Below are 23,641 nucleotides of genomic sequence, written 5' to 3'. Positions count from 1 at the left end.
TTTGCACCCACAAACATCCACAATGAATATTTTGGTGAACATCCCTCCAGATTTCTCAGTACTTACCATTTTACCCAAATGAGGTTATCCTACCCACACTGACTTTCAATCTGCTTGCTGAGCATTTTTTCATGCCAGCACTGTGGTTCACTAGCTCCTTAAATTTATTTTAAAAAGCAGAACTGTAGGTTAAATATCCAAGCAGCACTCAAGAGAGGCCAAAGCCATTTGCACTCCAGGGGATGGTAAATCTGTGAGTCCTCTCACTCAGCGCCACCCCCCTCCTCCAGGGGCTCAGGGCCAGCAGGACGCAGGTACCTCACGGAAGCTGAGTTTGCCATCAAAGTCCTCGTCCACCTCCTTGATCATGCTCTTCAGGCCCAGGTGGGTCTGGGGGGCCCCAAGCTTCTCCATCATCAGCTTCAGCTCCATCAGGTCAATGAAGCCATCCCTTCCGGCATCATACCTGTAGGTCAAAGGCAGGGTGCTGGTGAGGGATGGCCATGGCCAGGACCAAAGGACACTTGTTAATCTACCAAATGTGTAATGCTTTTGGCCTTATTTACTGAAAAAATGACTCAAAAGACTCCTGCCTTGCAGTGCCCACCCGGGTCACTGCATTGGAAGGGTCCCCTCTCTCTCCTCCAACACCTCTGGGGCTCTGCGGGATATGACTCAAAGTGGGTCTTGTACTGCAGGAGTGTTTTCATGTCTTTCAACTCCTTAATTAGGCCATAAGTTTCTTGAGGATGAAAAACATGCTCGTCTACCTTGATTTTTCCCAGTTTGGGTCAACGAACATCAACTGAACCTCCTGATGCTGGACCATAGAAGAGCTGCTGCAGGGCGCCCCACGCACCCACTCTATTACGTGGAGCAACTGACAGTTCTGGAAGCCTCCCCTTGGTCACCGGCCCCTGGGTCTCCGCTGCTCCCAGTTCCACCAACCCCTCCTCTCATCCTCTGGTCTCCTGTCTCTGGAAACTGCTTCCCGCCCTGGTGCTGGGCTGTGAGTCAGGCCTGGCCCCAGCACTGCGGTTTCATGCTTTGCCCTCCAGCTCACAATCTAGTCTCCAGGTCTGAATGGTCACACCTGTGTGTCACAGATGAGCAGGGTGGTGGCTCTGCCCTCCTGGCCAAGTTTCGACACAGAGCCAGCACCTCTGCTGGCTGTCCCCCCACCCCCCAGCCACCTGCAGGAAACGAGCCCAGCCTCCCCATGGCAGGGGTCCTGGCCCTGCCCTCTACTCCCGAGTGCCTGGTCAGCCCCGTGGAGCCCTCCTCAGCCTTCTGTCCTTCTGCCCCGGTCACTCCACCACCCCCGCCCTCCTCTATACACTTGGGCTATTATGGAGCTTCCTCACAGACTCACTGGCTCTTTTCCCGTCAAGTCCATCCCATTTTCCACTCCCCAGAGATCACCTGTTGCTCAGGTATGAACATCATGCTTTCAGAAACAAATCCGTTCATAATAGCCCAAAGGCAGAAACGACCCGAGTGTCCACTGACAGATGAACAGATAAACAAAATGAGATATATCCATACAGTGGGATATTATATATTTACGCAATAGAATATTATTCGCCATTTAAAAAATGAAATTCTAATACATGCTACAACGTGGATGAACATTGTCAACATTATGCTAAGGTTGAAATAAGCCAGACGCAAAAGGACAAACGCTGCATAATTCCACTTATATGAGGTATCTAGAATTCATAGAGACAGAAAGTAGTTACCAGGGACCAGGGGAAGCGGGGGGTGGAGGGGGTTATTATTTCACGGGTTCGAGTTTCAGTTTGGGATGAGGAAAAGGTCCTGGAGATGGGCGGTGGCGAGGGTTACACAAGAATGTGAACGTACACTGATCTCAACACTTACACGGTTAAGACGGTAAACGTAAAAATCAAATACATGAACAAACAAACAAAACAGGCTTCTTCACTGTCTATCACCCCCCAGCCCCAGCTCCACAAAAGAAACCACCATTGTTAGGAACCGCAGTACCAGCCGCCAAGAAATGTAGCCTGTGGGCAACCAGAAATCTAACCCTGTGGGCTGGTGGTATTTTGAGGCCCATGTGGTCACGCTGGAGATGAGGCCCGGTAGTCCCCAGTGTGCCCTGCTCCAGCCACAGTGGCCGACTCATGCCATTCCTCCCACCCAGAACATACCTCCACCCACCCTCCTCAGTGGCCTTTTCTTCCCCTGGAGCCGGGGAGCCGCCCCTTCTTCCTCTGATCGCTGGCAGCCCTCTGTGCCTCAGCAAACGCCACCTCCTTCAAGCAGGTCTGCGCTCCCGCTGGGCTCCCACTCCCTCCCTGCCTGGAAGGATCACGTTGCGAGATGCTAAAGGACACAGACAATACCCCTGGAATCCTGTTGGTGAGCTCTGAGGACCCTGAAGGACAAGACAGGTGTTCCAGCGTGGTTTCCGGGAAGCGGGCAGAGTGTATGAATCACAGATGGACCAGCCCAGGATCTAGTATTATCAAGGGATGGCACTTAAAAGAGGACGCAATGATTGCCACGGGTCCCCTAAAAGTAATTCAAGGATTGGCCTCATTTACTTGGTTTTTAACTTCTTTTTATGGATTTATTTTGTTTTTTTTTTGTTTTTGGCATGCATGAGGGATCTTAGTTCCCCGACCAGGGATCGAACCCATGCCCCCTGCAGTGGAAGTGTGGAGTCTTAACCAGTGGACTGCCAGACAAGTGCCCACTTCTTTTTAAAATAACAGCTTTACTGAGCTATAATTTACATACCATAAAATTCACTCGTTTAAAATTGCACAACTCAGTGATTTTTAGCATATTCACGAGGTTGTGCAGCCATCATCACTATCTAACTCCTCAACATTTTCATCACCCCAAAAAGAAATCCATGCCCTGTAGCAGTCGTTCCTCATACCCCTCTCCCCAGCCCCTAGCAACTACTAGTTTGCTTTCTGTCTCTATGGTTTTGCCTATTCTGGACACTTCATATAAATGGCATCGTACGATATGCGACCTGTGTCTGGCTTCTTTCACTTAGCATAATGTTTTCAAAGTTCACCCAGCTTGTAGCACACGTCGATCAGTACTTTATTCTTTTTATTCATTGCTGAATAATATTCTATTGTATAAATATACCATATTTTGTTTATCCATTCACCTGCTGATAGATGTTTGTGTTGTTTCCACTTATGGCTGTGACGAATAATGCTGCTATGAATACTCACATACAAGTTTTTTTGTGGACATTTGTTTTCGTTCCCCTTGGGTATATAACCAAGAGTAGAATTGCTAGGTCATATGCTCATTTGCTTTTGAAACAGGGTTGTCAAGCTGGTCCAACAGAAAACTATGATGACTGACCTATTATCTCTACCAGAGTCAGCAAGCCCCCTCTACTAGGCTTCTGGGGAATGCCAGGGAATGCCATGGCTTGCCTGTTAGGTGTAGGGCCGCCTAGGAAGAGTGCTGACTATCAAATTTGCTGGTGACACAAAGCTGGGACAGAATCTAGGCCCAAAGGATCTCAGCAAGCTGGTGACGGCCGGAACTGGGCTCTGTGTGTGGACATGACAGAGACGGGTATTAGCCAAGCACAAGGAAGACCTTGCTGGCAAAAACAGCTAACACAAGACCTGAGGTGAGAAGAGCTCTTACAAACAGGCCGGAGGGACGGTCTCTGTTACAGGGAGTCCTAGTCAAAGTAAACAGGCTTCTTTAGTGTGGAACTTTCCAGAGCCTTCCATATGGTCACGTGTCTGAAACTTACCAGAGGGAAACAGCACCCAGACTCATCCGACCACACAATCCTCTGTGTTCAGGGATTTTCCACTGGAGGAGGCACGTCTAAGCAATCGAGTGTTCCAAGGAAAACACTTTGGGAAGCGCTCCTCAGGGCAATTCTACCTTAGGCAGGCGGCCCGTTAAACGGCCCCTATGTTCCCCTCCAGGCCGAGATTGTGAATGAATGTCCTCTGCCCGCTGCTCAGCGAATAGTGCACGTTCCTGCGAAGTTTGCAGAGGAGACTGAAGCCACGAAGGGGGATGCATTCAAGATGTGGATCTTTCGGAGCAAAGGCAGAGGTTTGGTGTCTGAACTCAGAGAAGAAAGGAAGGAAAGTGAAGGGAGGACGAGAGCAGCTGAAAAGCTCAGGGGTAAAGAGAGGGGAGGGGGCCCCAGAACAGGAGATGAATTGGGGCAAGATAAGAACAGGTCAGGGAACAAGGCAGGAATTTGTCCTCACCCAGCAGGGGCAGGAAGGACCAGGGTTCCCCGCTCACCTGGACCCACAGCTAGCTCAGCCTCCCCAGCACAAACGGCAGTCAACATAGGGTCGTGGCAGAGAGGGTTTCGGAGACCTTATCCCTGGCATTTCTCTGGGGTTCTAACTGAGAAGAGTCAAGAAGGGTTGGAAAACCTCTTTTAGGCCCTCAAGCTGGAAACATTCTCCAAGCCTAAGAAAGAGGACAAATATGTGAGAAAGGGCCTTGGCAAAGTCTGGGTGACAGGTTAAAGGAATTCCAATTTCTTTCAATAGGCAGGAAATTTTGGTTTGACCACTTTGGTGAGTATGGGCCTGGGAGCAAAAGCACACCACCTTGGTGGGCAAATCCCAGACAGAAGAAAGGGCCAGAGGACTTCCATGGTGGCACAGTGGTTAAGAATCCGCCTGCCAACGCAGGGGACACGGGTTCGAGCCCTGGTCCAGGAAGATCCCACATGCCACAGAGCAACTAAGCTCGTGCACCACAACTACTGAGCCGGTGCTCTAGAGCCCGCAAGCCACAACTACTGAGCCCACGAGCCACAACTACTGAAGCCCGTGTGACTAGAGCCCATGCTCTGCAACAAGAGAGGCCACCGCAATAAAGCCACACACCGCAACCAAGAGTAGCCCCCGCTCGCCACAACTAGAGAAAGCCCGCTTGCAGCAACGAAGACCCAACGCAGCCAAAAATAAATAAATAAATTTAAAAAAGAAAAAAAAGAAAGAAAGGGCCAGGTGTCCTGCCAGGAGCACCAGTTTGGCACACGAATAAAGCCTGTGTGTGGACTGAGAGGGGATGTCTCCAAGGCAAGAAGGGCAGGAAAGAAAGGGGTCACGAGTCAGCCACTGCCTCAACTCCCAGGGACTCAGCAAAGACTGCGTCCCTTTGTTCCTGCCTGAAGCACCAGCCAAGCCCATAGTTAAGTCCTGGGAGGACCATAAATTGACCACATTAGTGGTGTCCTCGCCCCTCCCCATGGAACTGGGATTTGTAATCCAGAAGTGCATCCTTCCCTCTTTAAAGTGACCATCTCCGAGGGTTTGTCCACAGCCACTTCCTTCAGGGCCTGCATAGGCAAGACAGGCAGGAAAAACCTCCCAGGTCCCCCTCATCAACTTCCTGTTTCATCTGCTCCTCTCAAAGAATCCGACTACCATATGCGTTCCGCACACACAATGGGATTCAAAGCCCCTAATAACTACAACTAGCCTGCTTTGCAGTTCCCAACACATTGTCTCATATACTAACCCTTTCATCTTCACGACAGTCCTATGAAGAATTCGTAATAGCCGCCTGCGTTTACTGTTTATTGCGTGCTCACTAAGTGCCAGGCACTGTGCTAAATCACCTGATTTAATTCAGCGGTGCTGTGAGGTGGTAATGAGTCACCCCATTTGACAGGTCGTGAAAGCTGAGGGGTGCAGTGAAGCCAGTTGCTGTGGATCAGAACTAACCTGGCGCTTTCAAGCGGGTGCTCGGCTTCACGTGGGAACAGGGAAGGCAGGAATGACCACGAACTAAGCTTCTACTATGTGCCCCTTAACTCAGTGGGGAGCCAGGGGGTGGATAGAGTGCATACACAATGTCCCAACAAACAGACCACTAGTTAACTGTGCGATTCACACCTTTTACAGTTTATATCTGATGACTTCGGTAGGAATAATTGGAGCCATGTTGCTGAGTCCCACATGTGTGTGGGTTCTGATTCTGGTCTCGGAGTGCGGTATCACCAGCTGCCCACATACGCAACATTATTCACTTTTGCCCGAGAGAATACCGATGTCTCACGAACATTTGAAGAAACGGTCTCACCAACACAGCCCTTCAAATAGATTTGATCTGCTTTAACCCTCCAACACTCCTTTAAGGAATGTCACACTGTCAGGCTGACGAAGAAACCAAGCCCACCTAGGTCAACCAACCGAAGGTCACTAGGCCCAGCGAGGTTAGCCCCGGGGCATCCCCACTTGATGCCCAAGCCCACAGCCCGACCGCAGGGCTGGGCAACACCGCCACCAGACGTAGGTTTGGGGGAAGAAAGACTTGATAGCAGGTCAGTCCTTACAGGATGCCAACGTGGCCCCTCCAGTGACAGTTGACAGAGACAAGCCAGCCAAAGCTGAGGCAGAGAGGTGTCCTGGGGAAGCAAGGTGTTAAACGGATAAAGGCCCTTCTGAAAGCTATAGGACAACTTCAGCAATGCATTCCACTGTGGGTGCGCTTGAAGGAAGCTGGAGGTGAGGACCCCTAGCAGAGGGCCCCAAGGCTGGACCGGGGGCAGAGCACTCACCCTCAACCTTCTCAGAGCCCCTCTCCTCAAGTAACTGCAGCGTGAGGACCCCCTGAGACAAGGCCATCTGCGAACAGGTGACCTTACGCCAAACTTCTGGGCCCGTGGGAGAGATGAATGCGGTCGGATTTGTTTTCTTCATTCTGGAAACCCCTTTGCTTCCAGTCCTTCCACAAAAATTCCATCACATTCCTTGCAATTTGGAATCCAGCCCCATGGAAAGGGAGCAGCACCTAGAAGAACCTGCCCAGGTCGGGCCCAGCTGGCAGGGCCACCCACTAGGTGTGGGACCAGGCCCCAGGGGAGTCGGGGAGGGAGCTCCAGCCCTAGGCTCATCTGGGGCTCTCCTTCTCCCTACAAACCTGCCCTAAGCTGCATCGCTCTACCCCTATTTCTTTTTCTTTTTTTTAAAAATAAATTTACTTATTTATTCATTTATTTAATTTTTGGCTGCATTGGGTCTTCGTTGCTGCACACGGGCTTTCTCTAGTTGCAGTGAGCGGGGGCTACTCTTTGTTGCGGGGCGCAGGCTTCTCATTGCGGTGGCTTCTCTTGTTGCAGAGCACAGGCTCTAGGCGCGTGGGCTTCAGTAGTTGTGGCACACGGGCTTCAGTAGTTGTGGCTCGCGGGCTCTAGAGCGCAGGCTCAGTAGTTGTGGCGCACGGGCTTAGTTGCTCTGCGGCATGTGGGATCTTCCCGGACCAGGGCTCGAACCCGTGTCCCCTGCATTGGCAGGTGGATTCTTAACCACTGCGCCACCAGGGAAGCCCTCTCCCCCTATTTCTAACCATCAAAATATTTCCTTGCCCCACCTCCCAGTAGTTTATATCTTTCAGATGCTTGCAGGCTCATTGGAGTTCCCTTAAGCCCTTGGCTCCTCCCCCTACCAACATCTTAGCTCCCTGTACCAGTTTTTTTCTATAATTTAAATTTTAACGAAGATTTTTCTTGTTAAAGGCAATCCAGGATATTAAAAAAACAAAAAACAAGAAACCTCACTCATAACTCCAAGACCCCGCATCCTTGTTTGTTTCCTAGGGCTTCCTTCTAGCCCTCCTCTGGATTGGTGAGCTTTTTCCATGTCTTTGCTTTAAAATGTCCTCATTCCCTTCATCTTCCTAATCTCCAGGATCTGTTAGGGGGAGATTCCAGTTCCATCAGCACTGCACATGGCCCCGCAGACACAGGCCTGGGTGCAAAGCCAGCCCTGCCATTCATTTGGGAGAGACGGGCTGCCAAGCCCACTGCAGGCTGACTATAACTGAGCTGTCTGTGCCTTGCAGAGCTGTAGAGGGGCCAACAGGAGATAACACGCCAGCACTGGCCCCCGGCACCCAGTAAGCAAGCAACGGGAGGGAGCTATATTTAAAAGTAGGACCTGTCTGCAGCCGTGAAGAGGAAGCAGACATCTTCCAGGGCTGCTGCTCTGAAGAGCTGCCCACACCCACTGGCCTCAAACAGCCTCTACCATCTTTAGCATTCTGGAGGAAACCCAAATCCACAGGCTGCTGTGGCCCCTTGGGCTGAATTGCCAGGAAGCCCTTGATGAGTGACTCTCATCGCCCCGCCTGTCCTGTATGAGAGCATCACAGCTGTCTTCCAAGGGCTCACTTGAAAAGCCTTCCCAACTCAACTGATTGGGGTCATCACTGGTCAGGGGAATGGGGTGGATTGAGGCAGGATGGGCTGAGATCCCTGAACACTGGGCCCACCACCCTGAGTGCCTATGACCTGGGAAAGCCCCTGGCCTGGCCAGAGGGGCCCAGGTGACCCCTAATCCTCACCCCACCAAAGGCCTGCCAGTAAGGAGACAGCAGCAAGGGCGCAGGGGCTGGTTTCCAATGTCTGCCCAGTGCTGGTCCATGAATGGCTTGCTCTCTCAGCTCCACTGTGCAGAGCCCCTGGGTTTTCTTGGTTTTCACCCCCCCAGAATAATCTTGCTATCAAGGAAGAAAGAAGCAGGCCAGCCTTTGTCTGCCTGAAACTCAGCCATCAGAAACTGCCCAGGGATCCCCAGGGGGTAGGGGGGTTCTCAGGAGGATTGCCCCAGAAAATGCCTTACTCTTAGTGTTGGGGGGAACCACCTATGCCTCAGAGACCCAGAACATGGGAACACACCGGCTTTTCTCCAGAAAGGCCTTGTTTGGGAAACACGCACTGCCTTTTCAGACAGGCAGCCTCTGGCAGCCTCTCAAAGTGTGGTCCCCGGACCAGCAGCATCACGGTCATCCAGGATTATTCGAAATGCAGAATTTCAGGTCCCTTCCCAGACCTGCTGAATCAGAACCTGCATTTGCACAAGATTCCCCGTGCTGCCCAGGCTCTTTCAACTAGGAGACGGGCACTGTGCCAGACTATCGCCAGAGCAGGTAGCCCTTCCTGGGGCTTTCCTGCTTCTCCCGTGGGTGTCCCTAACTGTGCCATCCAGATGAGCCTCAGGGTCCCCCGAGCCCATAGGACTGTTGTTCCTCCGTGCTTCCCTGCCTGCCCCTTCTCTGAGGTCCTGGTTTCCTGTATTTTGTGTAGGTCCCCCTTAGCTGTCAAATTATCTGCCCTTTCTTTCCTCCCTCTCTCCCTCCCTCTCTCCCTCCCTTCCCTCCTCCCTCCCTCCCTCCCTTTCATCCTTCTGATTTGCTGCAGACTGAGAAACCACATCTCCAAGTGTGTTACAACTGCATGCAAAGTAAGAGAAAGCAGGACCCAGGAAGGGGGACTCTGAGGAATTAAGTACAAAAGCTTGAGCCCAGGGTCGGATTTCCAATCAAGCTGCTCCCAGCCGCCTTTGTGGGATGAATGTCTGGCTCTTCGAGTCACCTGGCTCACATCTACCTGGGGCCTCTCCAGAGCAGAAGAAAAGCACAAAGACCAGTCCCAGCGGGGAGGCAGATGTACACAGTTGAGCTGTGATAAGGCCGGAGCATGGGCAGAGCTGGCTCTAACAGGAGTGAGTTTGCAGAGCCCTGGGAGGGAGCCCCTGTCACCAGTGCAGTCCAGAGGTGCTGGGATGTCCCAGAAGGGGGGAGGGGGCCAGCTCCCACAAGGCATTCTGGGAGAGCTGTGTCTTCTTACGGGTAAGAAGGGCAACCCCCAAAGAGTGTGAAGCAGAGAAGTGACCTCAGATGGCTGTTTCAGAAAGACCCCTCAGCTCGATGTGCAGGATGGATTTAGGGGGGCAGTGGTGGGGGGAGAGTGGAGTGAGCAGTTGGGGGGCATGCAGTAGTCCTCGCTGTGGAGAGGTGTGGGGAGAGAGAAGGTGAGCTGGGAGTGGCAGTGGGTGCAGGTGAGCACAGCTTCACCTGTCCTGTGCACAGCCAGTGCTGCGGGGACTCGCTCCTGGGAAATATCCTTCTTTTTCTGGTAAGGGGCCAACATCTTTACAGGCTGCAGGAGACCAGTTGGGTCTCCCTAACCACAGCCTCCTATAGTTCTGCACATGGTGTCTGGAAGTTCATTAAGAAAGGGCAGGTGGCAGGGCAGAGCTGAGGGGCCATCCCCACCCCTACAGAGCACCCACTGTGTGCTCAGGGCCCCGCAAGACAGCAGAGGGGATGCAGAGTCAGGCAGCTGCTACCCAGGCTTTTGAGACGAGCAGGGAAATCCTCTTTGTCCCAAATACCTGCAGCGGTAGTGCACTGCACCTGCCAGGGACTCCCACGCGGATTCAGGAGGAGAGAGAGCACCAAGCTCCCCCAGCCTCGTGCTCCCAGACTGGCTGCCGTAGCTCAGCAGCGGAAAAGACCTCAGACTGGGAGGTTTCAGCTCCACGCAAACTCTCCCACTGATGCCAGCAGCCCAGTGTGGAAACAAAGCAAGCCAGCCCCCATGACCACCCTCCAGAGGAACGTGCCGGTGGCAACCAGTTAATAGGCCAGGAGTGCTAAGTGCTTCAGCCACACTGAGGGCACAGATGCCAAGAACCCGCAAGTGACCAGGTAGAGAGGGACAAGCCTTGGAAAGCTTTTGACCTGGCAAGTGTGGCAGGGAACAATTCGTCTATTGGAGCCTTGCTGGGCTCCTCCTGAGGAAGGTGGAGGGCAGCAGGGGCTGGCAGTGTGCTCCTGGGGTCAGACTGTCCTGGTTCAAGGCTCCGGTGACATCCTGTGCTGTGTGTCCTTGGGCGAGTTACTCTCTGGGCTTTGTCCAGTTGCTGCCAAGATTACAGGAAGACAGATAAACTCTCAGCTTATCCGTAAACTCATCAGTAAGGGCTCACTTTTTTAGTTTTGGCTCATTAAGAGAAATTTCTCATCAAGAGAAGGACCCTAATCCTGGGGTCTCCCCTTGGTCCTTTTGAAATCGGGGCACCTTTGCTGGGTTTGGATAAGTGCAGGCGGCTGGGGACTCGCTTGGGAACAGGGAATGGAGCAAGTAGATCTGGGAATTTAGAGTTACCAGTTATCCATCCAGGAAGGAGGGGGGAGAAGGGCATCCCAGGGGACGCCTGCCCTGAGCACACTCTGATGGAGGCGATGGGGAGGCCACAAGGGCTCTTCTGATCAGGGGTGTCAAAATGAGCCAGGGTGGTTCTTTGCTGTAGTAATGGGGTGTCTTCCCCTTGGCTCCCAACACCTCCTATAAAAGGCCTGATGGGCTGGGAAATTGGGCCAGAGGTGCCCCTGGAAACCTAGTTTGCCTGGGAATCCCCAGGAGCCCTGTGGATCTCCGGGGATGGGTGACCCCAAACAACCCGGGGTTTCCACCCCCAGACCCAGTTAGGCCTGGTGTACCCCCAGTAGTGACCCACACTCCCTCGACTCCCAAGCCCAGGAGCCAGGGAGGGAAATGGCCAGGGGGAGGCCCTGAGGGAGGGGGAGGTCGGGGGCTACAGGCCCAGTGGAAGCGGACTGTGGGGGGACTCAGCCGTCCCTCCACATGGAAAGGAAAAGCACCTGGGCTGCCAGCCTCTGGGTCTTCAGAGCCTCCACCCACAGCTTCCCTGCCGGTGGCCCCTTTCCAGTGTCCTTCCTCTGGGCTGGCACCACCTTAAATCCAGCAGCCCTGCTAGGGGCCTGGACCTGCAGCTCTCTCAGTGGAAAGAACCTGGGGCTGGAACTGGAGTGACCTAATTAAGGCTGCGACTGCACACCAAGTGGTCACGCGATCTTGGGGACAACCTGAGAAGGTGGTCACTTTCCTTTTTCCGCATCTCACTTACAGGCAGGTGCCCTGTGTCACGCGGTTGGTGGCACTGCCGGAGGGTACTACACAACCCCACCGAAGGCTCCTATTCCTGACAGCCCTGGGAGCTGGGAAGCTCCACTGGGGCCGTAATTAGGGCCTCAGGGCAGCTCCAGAAGCAGAGCTCAGGCCCCTCTACAGAGGTCATGGTACCCCTGCCCTGCCTGTGGCCCTGGGTCCAGCCCTGGGGACTGAAGGAAGAAAGAAGTCAGCCACACTCCACCTTAGAGAGCGAACCCTGCTTTCCCAGGGCAAACACCTGGGAGGAGGGGGAGGGGAACCTCCTAAGAATCAATAATAATGGACAGATTGGAAATTGGGGGTTATGGGAGAGAGACTGTGGGGAACCAACAGCCCAGCAAGAATGGGGCCAGGCTGGGGCAACCAGCGAGAGAGAAGAATGCAGTAGTCAGCTGTGACCGGCCTTGAGGGTCAGCGTGAAGAGTCTGAACTTCGTCCCACGGTCCCCATCTGTAAAATGAGGGAGGATAAAAGCACCATCTCACAGTGCTTACGATGTGTAAATGCCGAGAACGGTGCCTGCACACAGCAGGTGCTCTGTAAGCAGTGGCTGTGAGCAGTGGCTGTGCTCAATACAGTTGGCCCTTGTAGGGAAGGGTGTGGGGCACATGAGCCACTTAGGGAGGGGACAGAGACCCTGTCACTGAGGCCAAGATGGACAGAGCTGCACAGGATCGGGGGCCAGCACCTCTCCAAGGCTGAGACAGAGCTCACCATGTCCCTGTGGGCGCAGAGCTGAGCCTGTCAGCAGCCAGATCTTGTTGGTAGAGGGTTGATGACCGGGGACCACGGTCCCAGGCACAGTGTTCGGTGAGAATTGCCAGGTGGGGCTGGGGTTCCCCAGGAGCTGCCTAATCCCAAGGCTAGGATCAACTACAGCCCTGGGGTCCCTTGCCATTCTTACCAGGAAGGGGTGGCAGGGCCGGCCTTAGGCATGTGACAGTTCATGAGTCCTGAACGACATCCTTCTACTTCCTGCAAACCTGATCCGAGCTGGCAGAGTGCTAAGGACGTAGTGTCAGCCAGAGGCAGCCTTGTGTGGAGATAGACCACCAGTCCTCGCCTCCAAAATCAAAGAATTTACCTTCATTCAGCAACACGGGGGGCAGCTAGGCAGAGACTGAAAGAAAATAAAACCAGGCCTGGACACCCTCCAACACACACACCTACCCACCCACGACTTGTACAAAGGCCTCCACACTGAGAGAAGGGCCGTTAGCAGCAGAACATCAGGCGGGCACTGAAAGGAACCAGAGCCATCAGTGCAGGTGACGCGCACCAAAGATGGCGCTGGCCACATGCACCCCCGCCTCTCCACCTGGAGACCCTTCTAAAAGGAGAGGAAATCAGAGGCACTCGACTCATGATGATAAAGGGAATAAGGGAGGTTGGAGGAGGGGCTAGGGAGAAGGGGGAGGGTCCAAAGACTTGAGATGAAGAACCCCTGCTTTAACCACGGGGCTCAAGGAGGCAGACACCCAAGGCCAAGGTCTCTGTGCAACCAAGTTAGTTTTCATTTTCCTTTACATCTGGAGGGCTTTTGTTCTTTGTTTTTCGTTGTTTTTTTTTTTTTTTTTTTGCCGCACCACGCAGCTTGTGGGATCTTAGTTCCCAGACGGAGGATCGAACCCGTGCCCTCTGCAGTGGAAGCACAGAGTCCGAACCACTGGACCGCCAGGGAAGTCCCTAAGCCCTTCCTGACCACAGCCTGGCTCAAACACACCTTGGACCACCTCTCAGAGGAAGTAACACCAAGGCAGCCCTTCCAGGGTGCAGAATGTCACCCAGGGATCCCAGCGGCAGGGCACCAGCTGCCCGGCCCTCTTAGTTGGCAGGAGAAGCAGATACATATGTTGTTCCTGCTCCAGCAATAATCTTCCGGAAGCAACTCTGGGGTCCTAGGGCTCTGGGATCACTCTGCCATCCACTTCTGCTTCTGCCTCTTTTTCCCCTGGGGGCTCCCAGTCTGCCCCAGCCAGTGAAACCCCAGGCCACTGACAGGGAGAAAGGCCGAGAAGTGAGGAAAGGGATGAGCAAGACCACCGAAGGCTCACAGGGCTCAGGATTCAGAAGATTCCAAAGCAATTGCCTAGAACAGGGGCCGGCAAACTATAGCCTGCAGGCGAATTCTGCTCACCAAGTCTTATCCGGACACAGCCATGCCAGTTAGTTTAGGTTCCTTGACGTATCGTCTGTGGCTACTTTTGGTCACAGTGGCAGAGTCAGTGGCAACAGAGACCCTAGGGCCCACAAGGCCAAAACAGATTTACTACCTGGCCCTTTACGGACCAAGCTGGCCCAACCCTGGCCCAGAAGGAACTTTGACCATCGTACAGCCTATCCCACAGCCTCCCAAGAGCCTCCCAACCCTTCCCTGCTGCAAAACTCTCACTCCACGAAGACAGACCACACCTTCCAATGGAACTCCAGAGAAAAGGGGCTTACCAGCTTTAAGACCATTCTTTTTATTTCTCAACAACTCCAACCATGAGAAAGTTCTTTCTTCTCTACGCTGAACCAAGGCCGTGGCTTCCTTTCACTGAACCCTCATTGCCCACCTTCTGCCCCCTGAGGTCGAGCAGATCCCCACCAGACTTCAGACTCTCAGCTCCCATCCTCTGGCTCCAAGAGCCTCGGCCCCAAGGCCTTTGACCCATCGAGGGCCTGAACCCCTTCCCAGTCCTGGCTGCCTGCTCCCCGCTGGCTGTGTCCAGGAAGACCACCACCCCCTGCCCTGAATGCAGCATCTTCACAGTGCCTGCTAGGCTACCCGGGGTTTCTTATACATGGGTGGTGGTGGATGGCTTTTCCAGGATTTGCATCCTTCCCTGTCAAGCAGCATCATGTTAAATCCAGCCCATAGTTCAGAGTTCGTAGAGCTTCTTGAGGGCAGAAACCCCTCCAGATCAATCTGTATAATCCCAGTACCTGGCATGTGCTTCACTGAATGAATGAAAAAACTGAATGAATGAATAGCTCATAGACAGCAGGTGAGAAAGAGGCTCATCATTATCATCATGATGGTATCACAGGAGCAGACATTAGCAAATGTACAGACAGTGCTGGCCATGGGAGCCCAGGGGTGGGAGCGCTGGGAAAGGGGTCACAGGAGGTCCGTGCAGCCTTGGAACCAAAGAAGGATTCAGTGCGGGACTTGGGTCTGTGTCTTGGCAGGCCATTGAGCACAGGTAGAGTTTCATCCTGCAGGATGGCACAGTCCTCGCTCCAACAACTCAGATATCCCTGTATGTAGGCCTTCCAAGGACCATCTAGCATTTAGGACCAGTGGAGCCCTTCAGTCACCAACACTGAAGGGACACAGAAGCAGGGGGAGGCTGCAGAGTGTGAGCCTGCAAGAGTGCACCTGATAGATAGATATTCATGAAGCAGGAAGCTAATAATCGCAAGCTGTGCAAAACCTAGCGTGTGTGCTGGGATCCTACACTGAGTATCTCTTCCCCAAGTCACGGACAGGCCTGGCAGCCACTAGCTCCAGAGCCCGAGACCTGATTCATTCGACACATCCTTAGAGATCACCGGCTCGGCCATGCCGTGAAACCACACATGATGTAGCCCGTGTCCACCGAGCCCCCCAAATTCAATGGAAGATGGTATTTCTATTTACTAGTTAGTCTGGGGGGTGGGGAGGTATCACAGGGCTAAGAGTATAAATAAAGTTAGAGTCCCCTGGACCTTAACGCTTTGAAACTAGGCACTTAACCAATTTTGCAAGAGAGAAAGGAAAAAGAACTTTTTTTTTTTTTTTGCATGATGTAAGATTTTAATAAGTCACTCGAATTCTCACAAAACGTGATTCTCTGTAATAAGGAGGGTGGAGGAGGCTTCCCAGGGAAAGGAGGTGAGGAGCAAGGAATGAGGAGAAAGGAAACTCTCTGCAAAGATAAAACTGCCAGGGCTTCCCTGGTGGCGCAGTGGTTGAGAGTCTGCCTGCCAATGCAGGGGACATGGGTTCGAGCCCTGGTCTGGGAACATCCCACCTGCCGCGGAGCAACTGGGCCCGTGAGCCACAATTACTGAGCCTGCGCGTCTGAAGCCTGCGCTCGCAGTAAGAGAGGCCGCGATAGTGAGAGGCCCGCGCACCGCGATGAAGAGTGGCCCCCGCTTGCCGCAACTAGAGAAAGCCCTCGCGCAGAAACGAAGACCCAACACAGCCAAAACTTAATTAATTAATTAAAAAAAAAAAAAAAAGATAAAACTGCCAGAAACGGTGGCACCTCCTTCCAGCTCCCCCGACATCACACTCTGGGCAAAGAAAACCAGTGCAAACCTCTCTCTAAGAAATAGTTCCCAGTTACAGCGTCTTTCTGCCAGAGACCAAGGCCCCAAACAGAAGCCGGCCTGGGTTCTGGCTGACTGCCCGCCAGGAATTCAGACAAGCCCTGGGTTATCCTGCCCCACCTTCAAGCAGAATAGTCAAATGTGCAAAATCCAGTGCAGGTGAGGGAATTTCAACTCTAAGGTGGATCACCGTGCACTAAAGAGACAATCAGGAGAGTCAGAAGCCCTCGCCTTTCTCTAAGGGGGAAAAAATCACTGAACTTCCAGTTATCTCCATGCACCTTTCCCCGTGTATAAGGCAATTCACTCAAAAGATAAAGATAAAGATCCACCTCCCCAGTAAACCTCCCTAACGGGGCTCCCTTCACCCCTTTGGCAAATTCCCAGCCCTCCAAGTCCACACCCCTTCCTCCCTCCCTCAGAGAAAAGTCTAGGGAGGAGAAAAAGAAACTGGGGGTGGGGGAGATGAGAAATGAAGAGTTCCAGGGCAGCCCTGCCTTTTCGGGGTTCAGCAGTGATGGGGAGTCAGGTCCTGGCAGGGCGTCCATGATGTCATCATTTCCGATTCTGATAAAAAGACAACTTTCCCACAGCCAAAGGCTCCTCTCCCCACCCTCTCTCTGGGGCACTGAAACACAGGCTTCTAGTATGCGGCAAGAATATCACAGCTGCATTTTAAGATGCTGTATTTGGGTCTGCCCTTAAGTGGCTGCCCTCATTACCTCCCTTTGAAAGGGGCCTCTGGATAAGCCCAGGGTAATTAAAATTTCCTGTCTAACCTTGACCGCTCCACCAGCTCGTATTACAGCCCTGGACACACACTGTAGAGTCAGTTTCTTCGGGGCCTTCTCACTCTCCGTTTAAAATCAGGCCACTATTCTCTTGGCCCAGCCTATCCAGTAACACTCTTGGAAACGGAGAGTGAACTTTCTCTGGCGGGGCTGGTGACGCCTCTGGCTTCCCACACTCATTAGAAAATTCTCTCTCTTCTATAACACACCAGGCTCATTTGTGGTAGGTCCCAACAATACAAAGACAAATAAATGACCCCCGCTCCAAGAAGCTGATGTGTTCACAGGCTGGAAAGGATCCAGGGTTTTTTAAACCTTGAAAATGTAAGAGATCCCTAAGCGAAATACTTTTAAATAGGAAAATCAAATTTAAAAGATCAAAGCACGTTTTGCAGTGTCTGCATGAATCTATATAGCCCCGGACAAAAAGAACAGGCGTACTTTGTTCTGGTCAAGTCAGGTTCTGAGTGAACTCTAAGGCGACATCAGAATCTGGATCTAGAAACGGATTAAAAGTGAAATTCTTGCTGAAAGTAAGTGCACTCCTGGCACAAGTTGGGGGTTTTCTATTGGTTTTGTTTTTTGTAGTTAGATGGCAACTCCATTTGAAATAGGGTTAGGCTTTGAGAAGACTGATTCCCCTTCTGTTGAGGGTAGGAATCATTCTGGCTTTGGTTACATCTCAGACCTCCTAAATCACCTAAGCAATCTAAAGTGGTTAAGACTCTGACATGTCATGATGCACATAGACAGAGCACCTCTGCCCAGGGGCAGTAATGGGTTGAAGAGGGTCCCCCCTGCCAAAATTCATAGCTATCTAAAACTTCAGAATGTGACCTATTTGGAAATAGGATCTTTGCAGATATAATAAATTGAATTAAAATGACGTCACTCTGTGGCATTCCCTGGCGGTCTGGTGGTTAGGACTCAGCATTTTCACTGCCGTGGCCCGGGTTTGATCCCTGGTCGGGGAACTAAGATCCTGCAAGCCACGCAGCGTGGCCAAAAAAAGAAGTCATACTGGATTAGGGTGGGCTCTAAATCCAAGGACTAGTGTCTTTACAAGAAGGCCGTGTGAAGACACACACACACAGGGAGAACGCCATGTGACTATCAAGGCAGGGACTGGAGTGATGCGTCTGTGAGCCAGGGATGCCAAGAATTGCTGGCAACCATCAGAAGCTAGAAGGGGCATGGAAGGGTTCTTCCCTAGAGGCTTTGGAGCGAGCGTGGCCCTTCTGACACCTTGATTTCAGATTCCAGCCTCCAGAACAGTAAGAGAATACATTTCTCTTGTTTTAAACCACCAGCTTGTGGTCCTTATCACAGCAGCCCTAGGGCACTCATCCACTCACCCAGAAGTAGAATGAGTAAGTCCCCTCAACAGAGCCCTGGGGGCAGTCCCAGGGGGACCAATTACCCACCAAGCGGCCACCTGGGACTGCCCCCAATTACCCACCAAGCGGCCATGTCTCCACTCCACAGCTCAAGCTGCAGGTGAAATCAACTTCAAAGGAGAAACCAAACATTGCAAAGTGTTTGTAAATTATTTAACAAAAAGGACAACGCACAATTTGCACATCCACCAAAATTATGGCTGTGAAAATTAGTGCCTGAAACTTACTGGCTTCACCATGGGCCAAGCATTGAGCTAACTGCTTCATATACATGAATTTATCTAATCCCCACAATAAACTCACAAGGCAGGTACTTTTCTATCCCCACTTGACATAAGGGGAAACCGAGGCACAGAGCTTTTCAGTAGTAACCTTCCAAGTAGCAAGTGGCAGAGTTGGGGTCTGAACCCAGGAAGCCCGGCTCCCAGTTCATGCTCTGAACAGCCTCACAACACTGTTTCTGCAATGGATAGAATGTGGAAAGCATGGAAAACAAGTTGAGATCTTTCACGATTTTTTTTTTAATTTATGCATAAAAACCAAAGGAAAAAGAAAAAGACACATTTCAGTTGGGGGCAGATGTGTGGCAACGAGCAGCTGCTGACTGGACAGGGTGATGGCAGAGTGACACACCCACAGGGCAAGGAGACGAGTCGGGGATGGGTGGGCATGCCCAGGGCTTCTCCAGGAAGAGGCACCACAAAGGGGTCTGCTTGCCCAGCCCTCAGAGAGTGGCCAAAGCATGCGCAGAAAAGTTTCGATGCAAGAGTGCGCGCGGGGAGCGGGATGTGAGCAAAAATTAGGTTTTCAAGAGGACCTACCCAGATGTAGTTTTGTTTTTTAAAAATTTTTTTTAAGTCATGCCGTTTTTTAAAAACGTCAAGTAGGACAGCAGGAAGAGGAAAACATGAAAGCGGGCCAGCAGAAAAGCTGGGCCGGGCTGTGAGCAAAGCTGGGACCTCATGAGTTCGTCAGCTGCGGAGGGCCAGCTACAGGACAGGTGGTACTGCCAGGCCAACGGGTGGCAAATCCCCAAATGCCAAGCCCCACAGCAGCCTTCCCGGGTAGGAGGGGGCCCACAGCCTACCGCAGCCTGGGCAAGGGCAGTGGGTGCAGGCAGCCCCCAGGGCTGGCGAGATCGGCCGAGCGGGTCCTGGAGCCAGCTGGCCGCCTGGAGCGAGCTCAAGGCAGCAGGATGGCAGAGAGACCAGGGGGTGGTAGGGGGGCTAGTCTGACTTAGTGACCATAGGGGGCCCTCCATGAGATGAGAGGTTTGTCTATCGACTAGAGTCACTGCCACGTGCCCGGCACCGAGGATAGATGAGGACCAAAAGCAGAGCTGTGTCAGAGATGTCCAAGTGACAAAATCTCCCAGACTGGGGAGTCCCTGACCCTGGTGGGGTGGGAAGAGCAAAGTTTCAGCTGCCTCCCAGGTGAGGAAACTGGGTGGAAGCACCTGAGGGGAACCCCATCGGGCTCAGCTGGAGGAGGCTGGGTCTGGAAGCTCGGGGGGGGGGGACCGGGTGTGGGTAGCAAGGCAGCCTGAAGGCACGGCAGGGCGGAAGGGTTCTAAACATGGACATGGGGCCTGGAGCCAAGGGGTGGGGGGGACAGCCTTCAGCAAAAGGCCCCTGTTCCACGTCACATGCTGACTTGGCACTGGCCACCCCCTCCTCTCACTCAGTTCTCACCAAACCCTTGAAAGAAAGGGTTGCCCCCGTTTTACAGATGAAAAGACAGAAGTGGTTAAGCAACTTGCCCTTGATCACAGCTAATGACCCTGGAATGAGGGGGCTATAGCCCCACCTTCCTCAAACTCATGACAGATAATTGGGTCTCTTTTTTTTTTTTTTTTTTTTTTTTGGCCGCACTGTATAGCATGTGGGATCTTAGTTCCCTGACCAGGGATGAAACCTGTGTCCCCTGCAGTGGAAACACAGCGTCTTAACCACTGGCCCACCAGGGAAGTCCTAAGATAATTGGGTCTTGATACTAGGTTTAAGGGGTGGGGGGGCCTTTCCTAACCACTGTTGGGGGAGATATCATTCCCCGAGTGGCCCCTGCCCCTGGCAGCCACAGCAGCTACCTGGCCCTCATGGGAAGGTGGTACTTTTACCAGCAAGAAACTAAGGCTACGAGGGACTGTGTAGCTTGCCCAGGGTCACAGGTCCGAGGCCCTGTCTGACCCTACGCTTGTGAGGCTCCTCCTGCCACACTGGTGTCTCCAGCCACCACTGGGCCGACTCTAACTTGAGCAGTCTTGCCTCCCCTGCCTTCTAGGACATGGGGGGAAACCCCCAGGAAGGTTTCTTTGCAATGACTCGTGCCTCAGATGCCACTGCCTCATGACCGGAGCCGCCATTCGTGCCTCAGGACACTGGAGGCTGAAGGCCTGAGCCTGCCCGCAGTCAGGTCCAGGATGGAGCTGTGAAGGCCCTTCACAGTGAGCAGCGCAAATCCCCCCTCCTCAGCAAGAGCCCCACCGCCAGTCCCCCTGCTAGTCTCCGCAGGGGTGGGGCATGTGGCTCAGGCCTGGCCACAGCAATTGGTTCAGAGCCAATAAGAAGCAATAGCAAAGCTACAAAAGACACACACGCAGTAAGGTCTTTGCTGTGGTTACTCTTCCCACTGGACTTGCTGGAGCTGCTGTGGCCACACTGCCACCACCAGGGATAAGCCACCTGAGAATGGGGACAACACAGAGAGGAAGCTGGCTTAAGAAAAAGAAATTAAGCTCTGATGGCATCATTTGAGCTCCCTGATCCAGCCATACCTGACACCAGTCCTTTTTTAGTTTTATGAACCCATTAATCCCTTTTTTGTTTATGCCAATTTTGGTTGCAAGTGACAGAAAACCCAACCTTGACTTGTGACTGACACAGTAGCTCTGGAGAAAGAAGTCTCGTGCTCAGGCTGGACTGCCAGCTCTGTGGGACCCCAGACCACACACTGCCTTCCCTTTAGCTTGACCCTCTTCCAGGATCTGTTTCCTCACCAACGCCACCTTGCTTGGTCTCCCAAGCCCCTCTGATTGTGTGGACTCCCTTTATTACTCTTAGGCAGCCAACAAACAAACAAACAAACAAACATCCTTTCAAAGATTGTTCTCCAGAAAAAAATAATAGTAATAAAAATAAATGAAAGAAATCTGAATCACCCCAAAGTGATTGGAAGAAGAAGGTCCCCAAGATGCCCTCTCTGAAACCAGCTTGACTGGGAGGAAGTGCTGGGACCTGGGCGCAGCCAAAGGGGGAGCAGTATGCCAGGAAAGGCATAACCCCAAATAAATCAAAGGGGCTGTGACGCACCATTCACTATTCTGTCTCTGCCCCAGTGCATTCTTTTGCCTCAACTCAGCCTTCCTTAATGGCCCAAATTAGACCTACCGGGTGTTAACACCAGAGATCAGTGTCTGGAAGCTAGGGACGGGGAAATCAGCGTGTCAGGGAAGCGGAGAAGATGCGGAGGCTCCGGGTACCAGCCTCTGCTGACCTCCGCGCAGGGGCTGGGGCTGGACAACAGCCCAGCCTCAGGAAGGGGCCCAGGCTCCCGCCACACAGCGCCGGTCAGAGCGCCTTTAAATAGAACCTCCACGCGGGAGGACAAACACATTCCAAGCGCATTTTAAACCGCCCCAAGCATGACCTGGCCGGCGGCCTCCGCTCCCCCAGGCATTTTTCCGGTCTTGGCCCAATTCTGGAACTAATATTAATAGCTCAGTTAGGAGCTTACGGTGTGCAAAATACTTTCTGGCCTTAAAAGGCAGGGACGATTACTTCCCCCACTCTCCAGATGAAGAAACTGAGGCCCAGGGAGCTGCCAAGCTACAAGGCCGACTACTGGGGGTCTCTCTACGCTGCCTCCACCGCCCGATGGGGCTGACACGGCAGGACCGGAATGAGCCCCCGCCGGACCAGCTGCCAGCTGCCTTGTCCGGTTCCGGAAGGGCGCCTCCTGCCCAAAAGGCAAGAAGGGGGAAAACAGCCAAGGCGACGCTCCCAAGAGGCTCCCCGAACGTGCTCGCTCCAGGAACGTACTGATCTTTCGTGAAGAGTTTAACAAACTCCCAGTTCTCAGTCTCTGTTGGTACATCAAACCCCGCGCGGCAGCCAAGGATAAGTCTCCTCCTTTGTTTTAGAAGATAAAGGACAACGAGGCTAATTTCTCCCTCGGGAGATAAACTTGGCAGGTGAGGCGCGGCGCGTCTCTGTTTCCTAGAAGTTGCGCCCTGGGCAAATCTCGGAGCCAGCCCGCAGAGGGGGCGGGACCCGCCGTCGGGACCCGGGAGCCCCGGACTCGGGCTCGGCTGCCCGAGGGGAACTTCTGACCTGGGTCAGGGAGAACGGCGGCTCCCGCTCTCGGTGTCCCAGACCCCGCTGGATCCCCCCACACCGCGCCGGGATCGGTCGGGGCGCGCTGGATCTGGGGGGCGTTGGGTTAAATGCTAAAGACACCCTTGGAACCCCTGCACTATCCCACCCTGTGTCCCCCCCCCCCCCAAGCGGGGCCCGGGACTCCCAGCCAGAAAGACCAACCCACCGCCACCTCCCCCTCCCTCCCGGGCTCAGGGTCCCCGGGGGCGCACGGCGCAGGACGCGGCGGAGAGCTTACAGTTTGAACATGCTCTCCAGGTCCTTGATGAGACGGCGGCTGAACTCCGGGAACTCGGAGTAGGGGTGGAAGACCTTGCAGCGGCGGGGTCGCGCCGCGCCCTCGTTGATGTCCAGCCGTCGGTTCAGCTGCGCGCTCAGCTCGGCGTCGGCTCTGGCGGTGGGCGCCCAGGCGGACGGCTGCGGCTGGGGCTCGGGGACTGGGGCGGCTCGGGGCGCAGGCGGGAGCCCGCCGTCCACCTCCTCCCACTGCAGTCGCCGCTGCAGCTTGCTCGCCAGCTCCTCGCTGGCCATGGCCGCGGTGGATCCGGGGACGCGGGGACTGGGCTGACAGCGCGCTCCTCGCCGACTCGCGACTCTGCGACACTTCGCCAAGACGGCGGGGACCCGGCGGTTGGGTGGAACCGTGGGCGGGGGCGGGGGAGGGGGGGAGGGGGAGGGCGGGGCGGAGCCGCGGCTTTAAGGAGGCGCTGGGGCTCGGGGACCGCCCGCCCGGCCAGAGGCCACAGGCCACAGGTGTCGCCGCGTCCCGGGGACGTCGACCCGCTCTCCACTACCCGGGGCTCCAGACCGGGAGCTGAGCGCCTCCCGGGACGACGAGTGGACCCTCGGATCAACTCTGACTTTGCCGCCCTCTCCCAGGGAGCCCAGGGACCCTGTGGTCCCCGGGGGAACGGCACCGGGAAAAGTTTCAGTACCGTTCTGGCGGTTCCTTTCTCGTCCCCCAGAAGTGCCCAGACTGGAGCCGCTCGCGGCGGGGGACAGACTGGGGGTGGGGGAGCCGAGCGCCTC

At 53.8% G+C, this 23,641-nt stretch overlaps 1 protein-coding gene across 2 annotated transcripts in view; it reads right to left on the bottom strand.

Moving 5' to 3' along the window:
- The window catches only part of EFHD1 (EF-hand domain family member D1), a 41,929-nt gene extending 18,703 nt beyond the window's left edge, over positions 1 to 23,226 (bottom strand). The window contains exons 1-2 of one of the 2 annotated variants that reach the window (XM_036859015.1): positions 22,851 to 23,226; positions 319 to 466 (exon numbers count right to left, since the gene is read on the bottom strand). In XM_036859015.1, the coding sequence (XP_036714910.1) occupies positions 319 to 466; positions 22,851 to 23,143 (441 nt within the window). In that variant the 5' untranslated portion in view covers positions 23,144 to 23,226. Of the gene's footprint in view, positions 1 to 318; positions 467 to 21,625; positions 21,716 to 22,850 lie in introns of those variants that run through there. The other variant, XM_036859016.1, reaches the window with a different exon arrangement.
- Between the last annotated feature and the right edge of the window lie 415 nt (positions 23,227 to 23,641).

The sequence above is a fragment of the Balaenoptera musculus genome, chromosome 7 (genome assembly GCF_009873245.2).
Source record: "Balaenoptera musculus isolate JJ_BM4_2016_0621 chromosome 7, mBalMus1.pri.v3, whole genome shotgun sequence".
NCBI lineage: Eukaryota > Metazoa > Chordata > Mammalia > Artiodactyla > Balaenopteridae > Balaenoptera > Balaenoptera musculus.
Note: the sequence above shows the minus strand (reverse complement) of the source record. Positions and strands in the feature narration are given on the sequence as shown.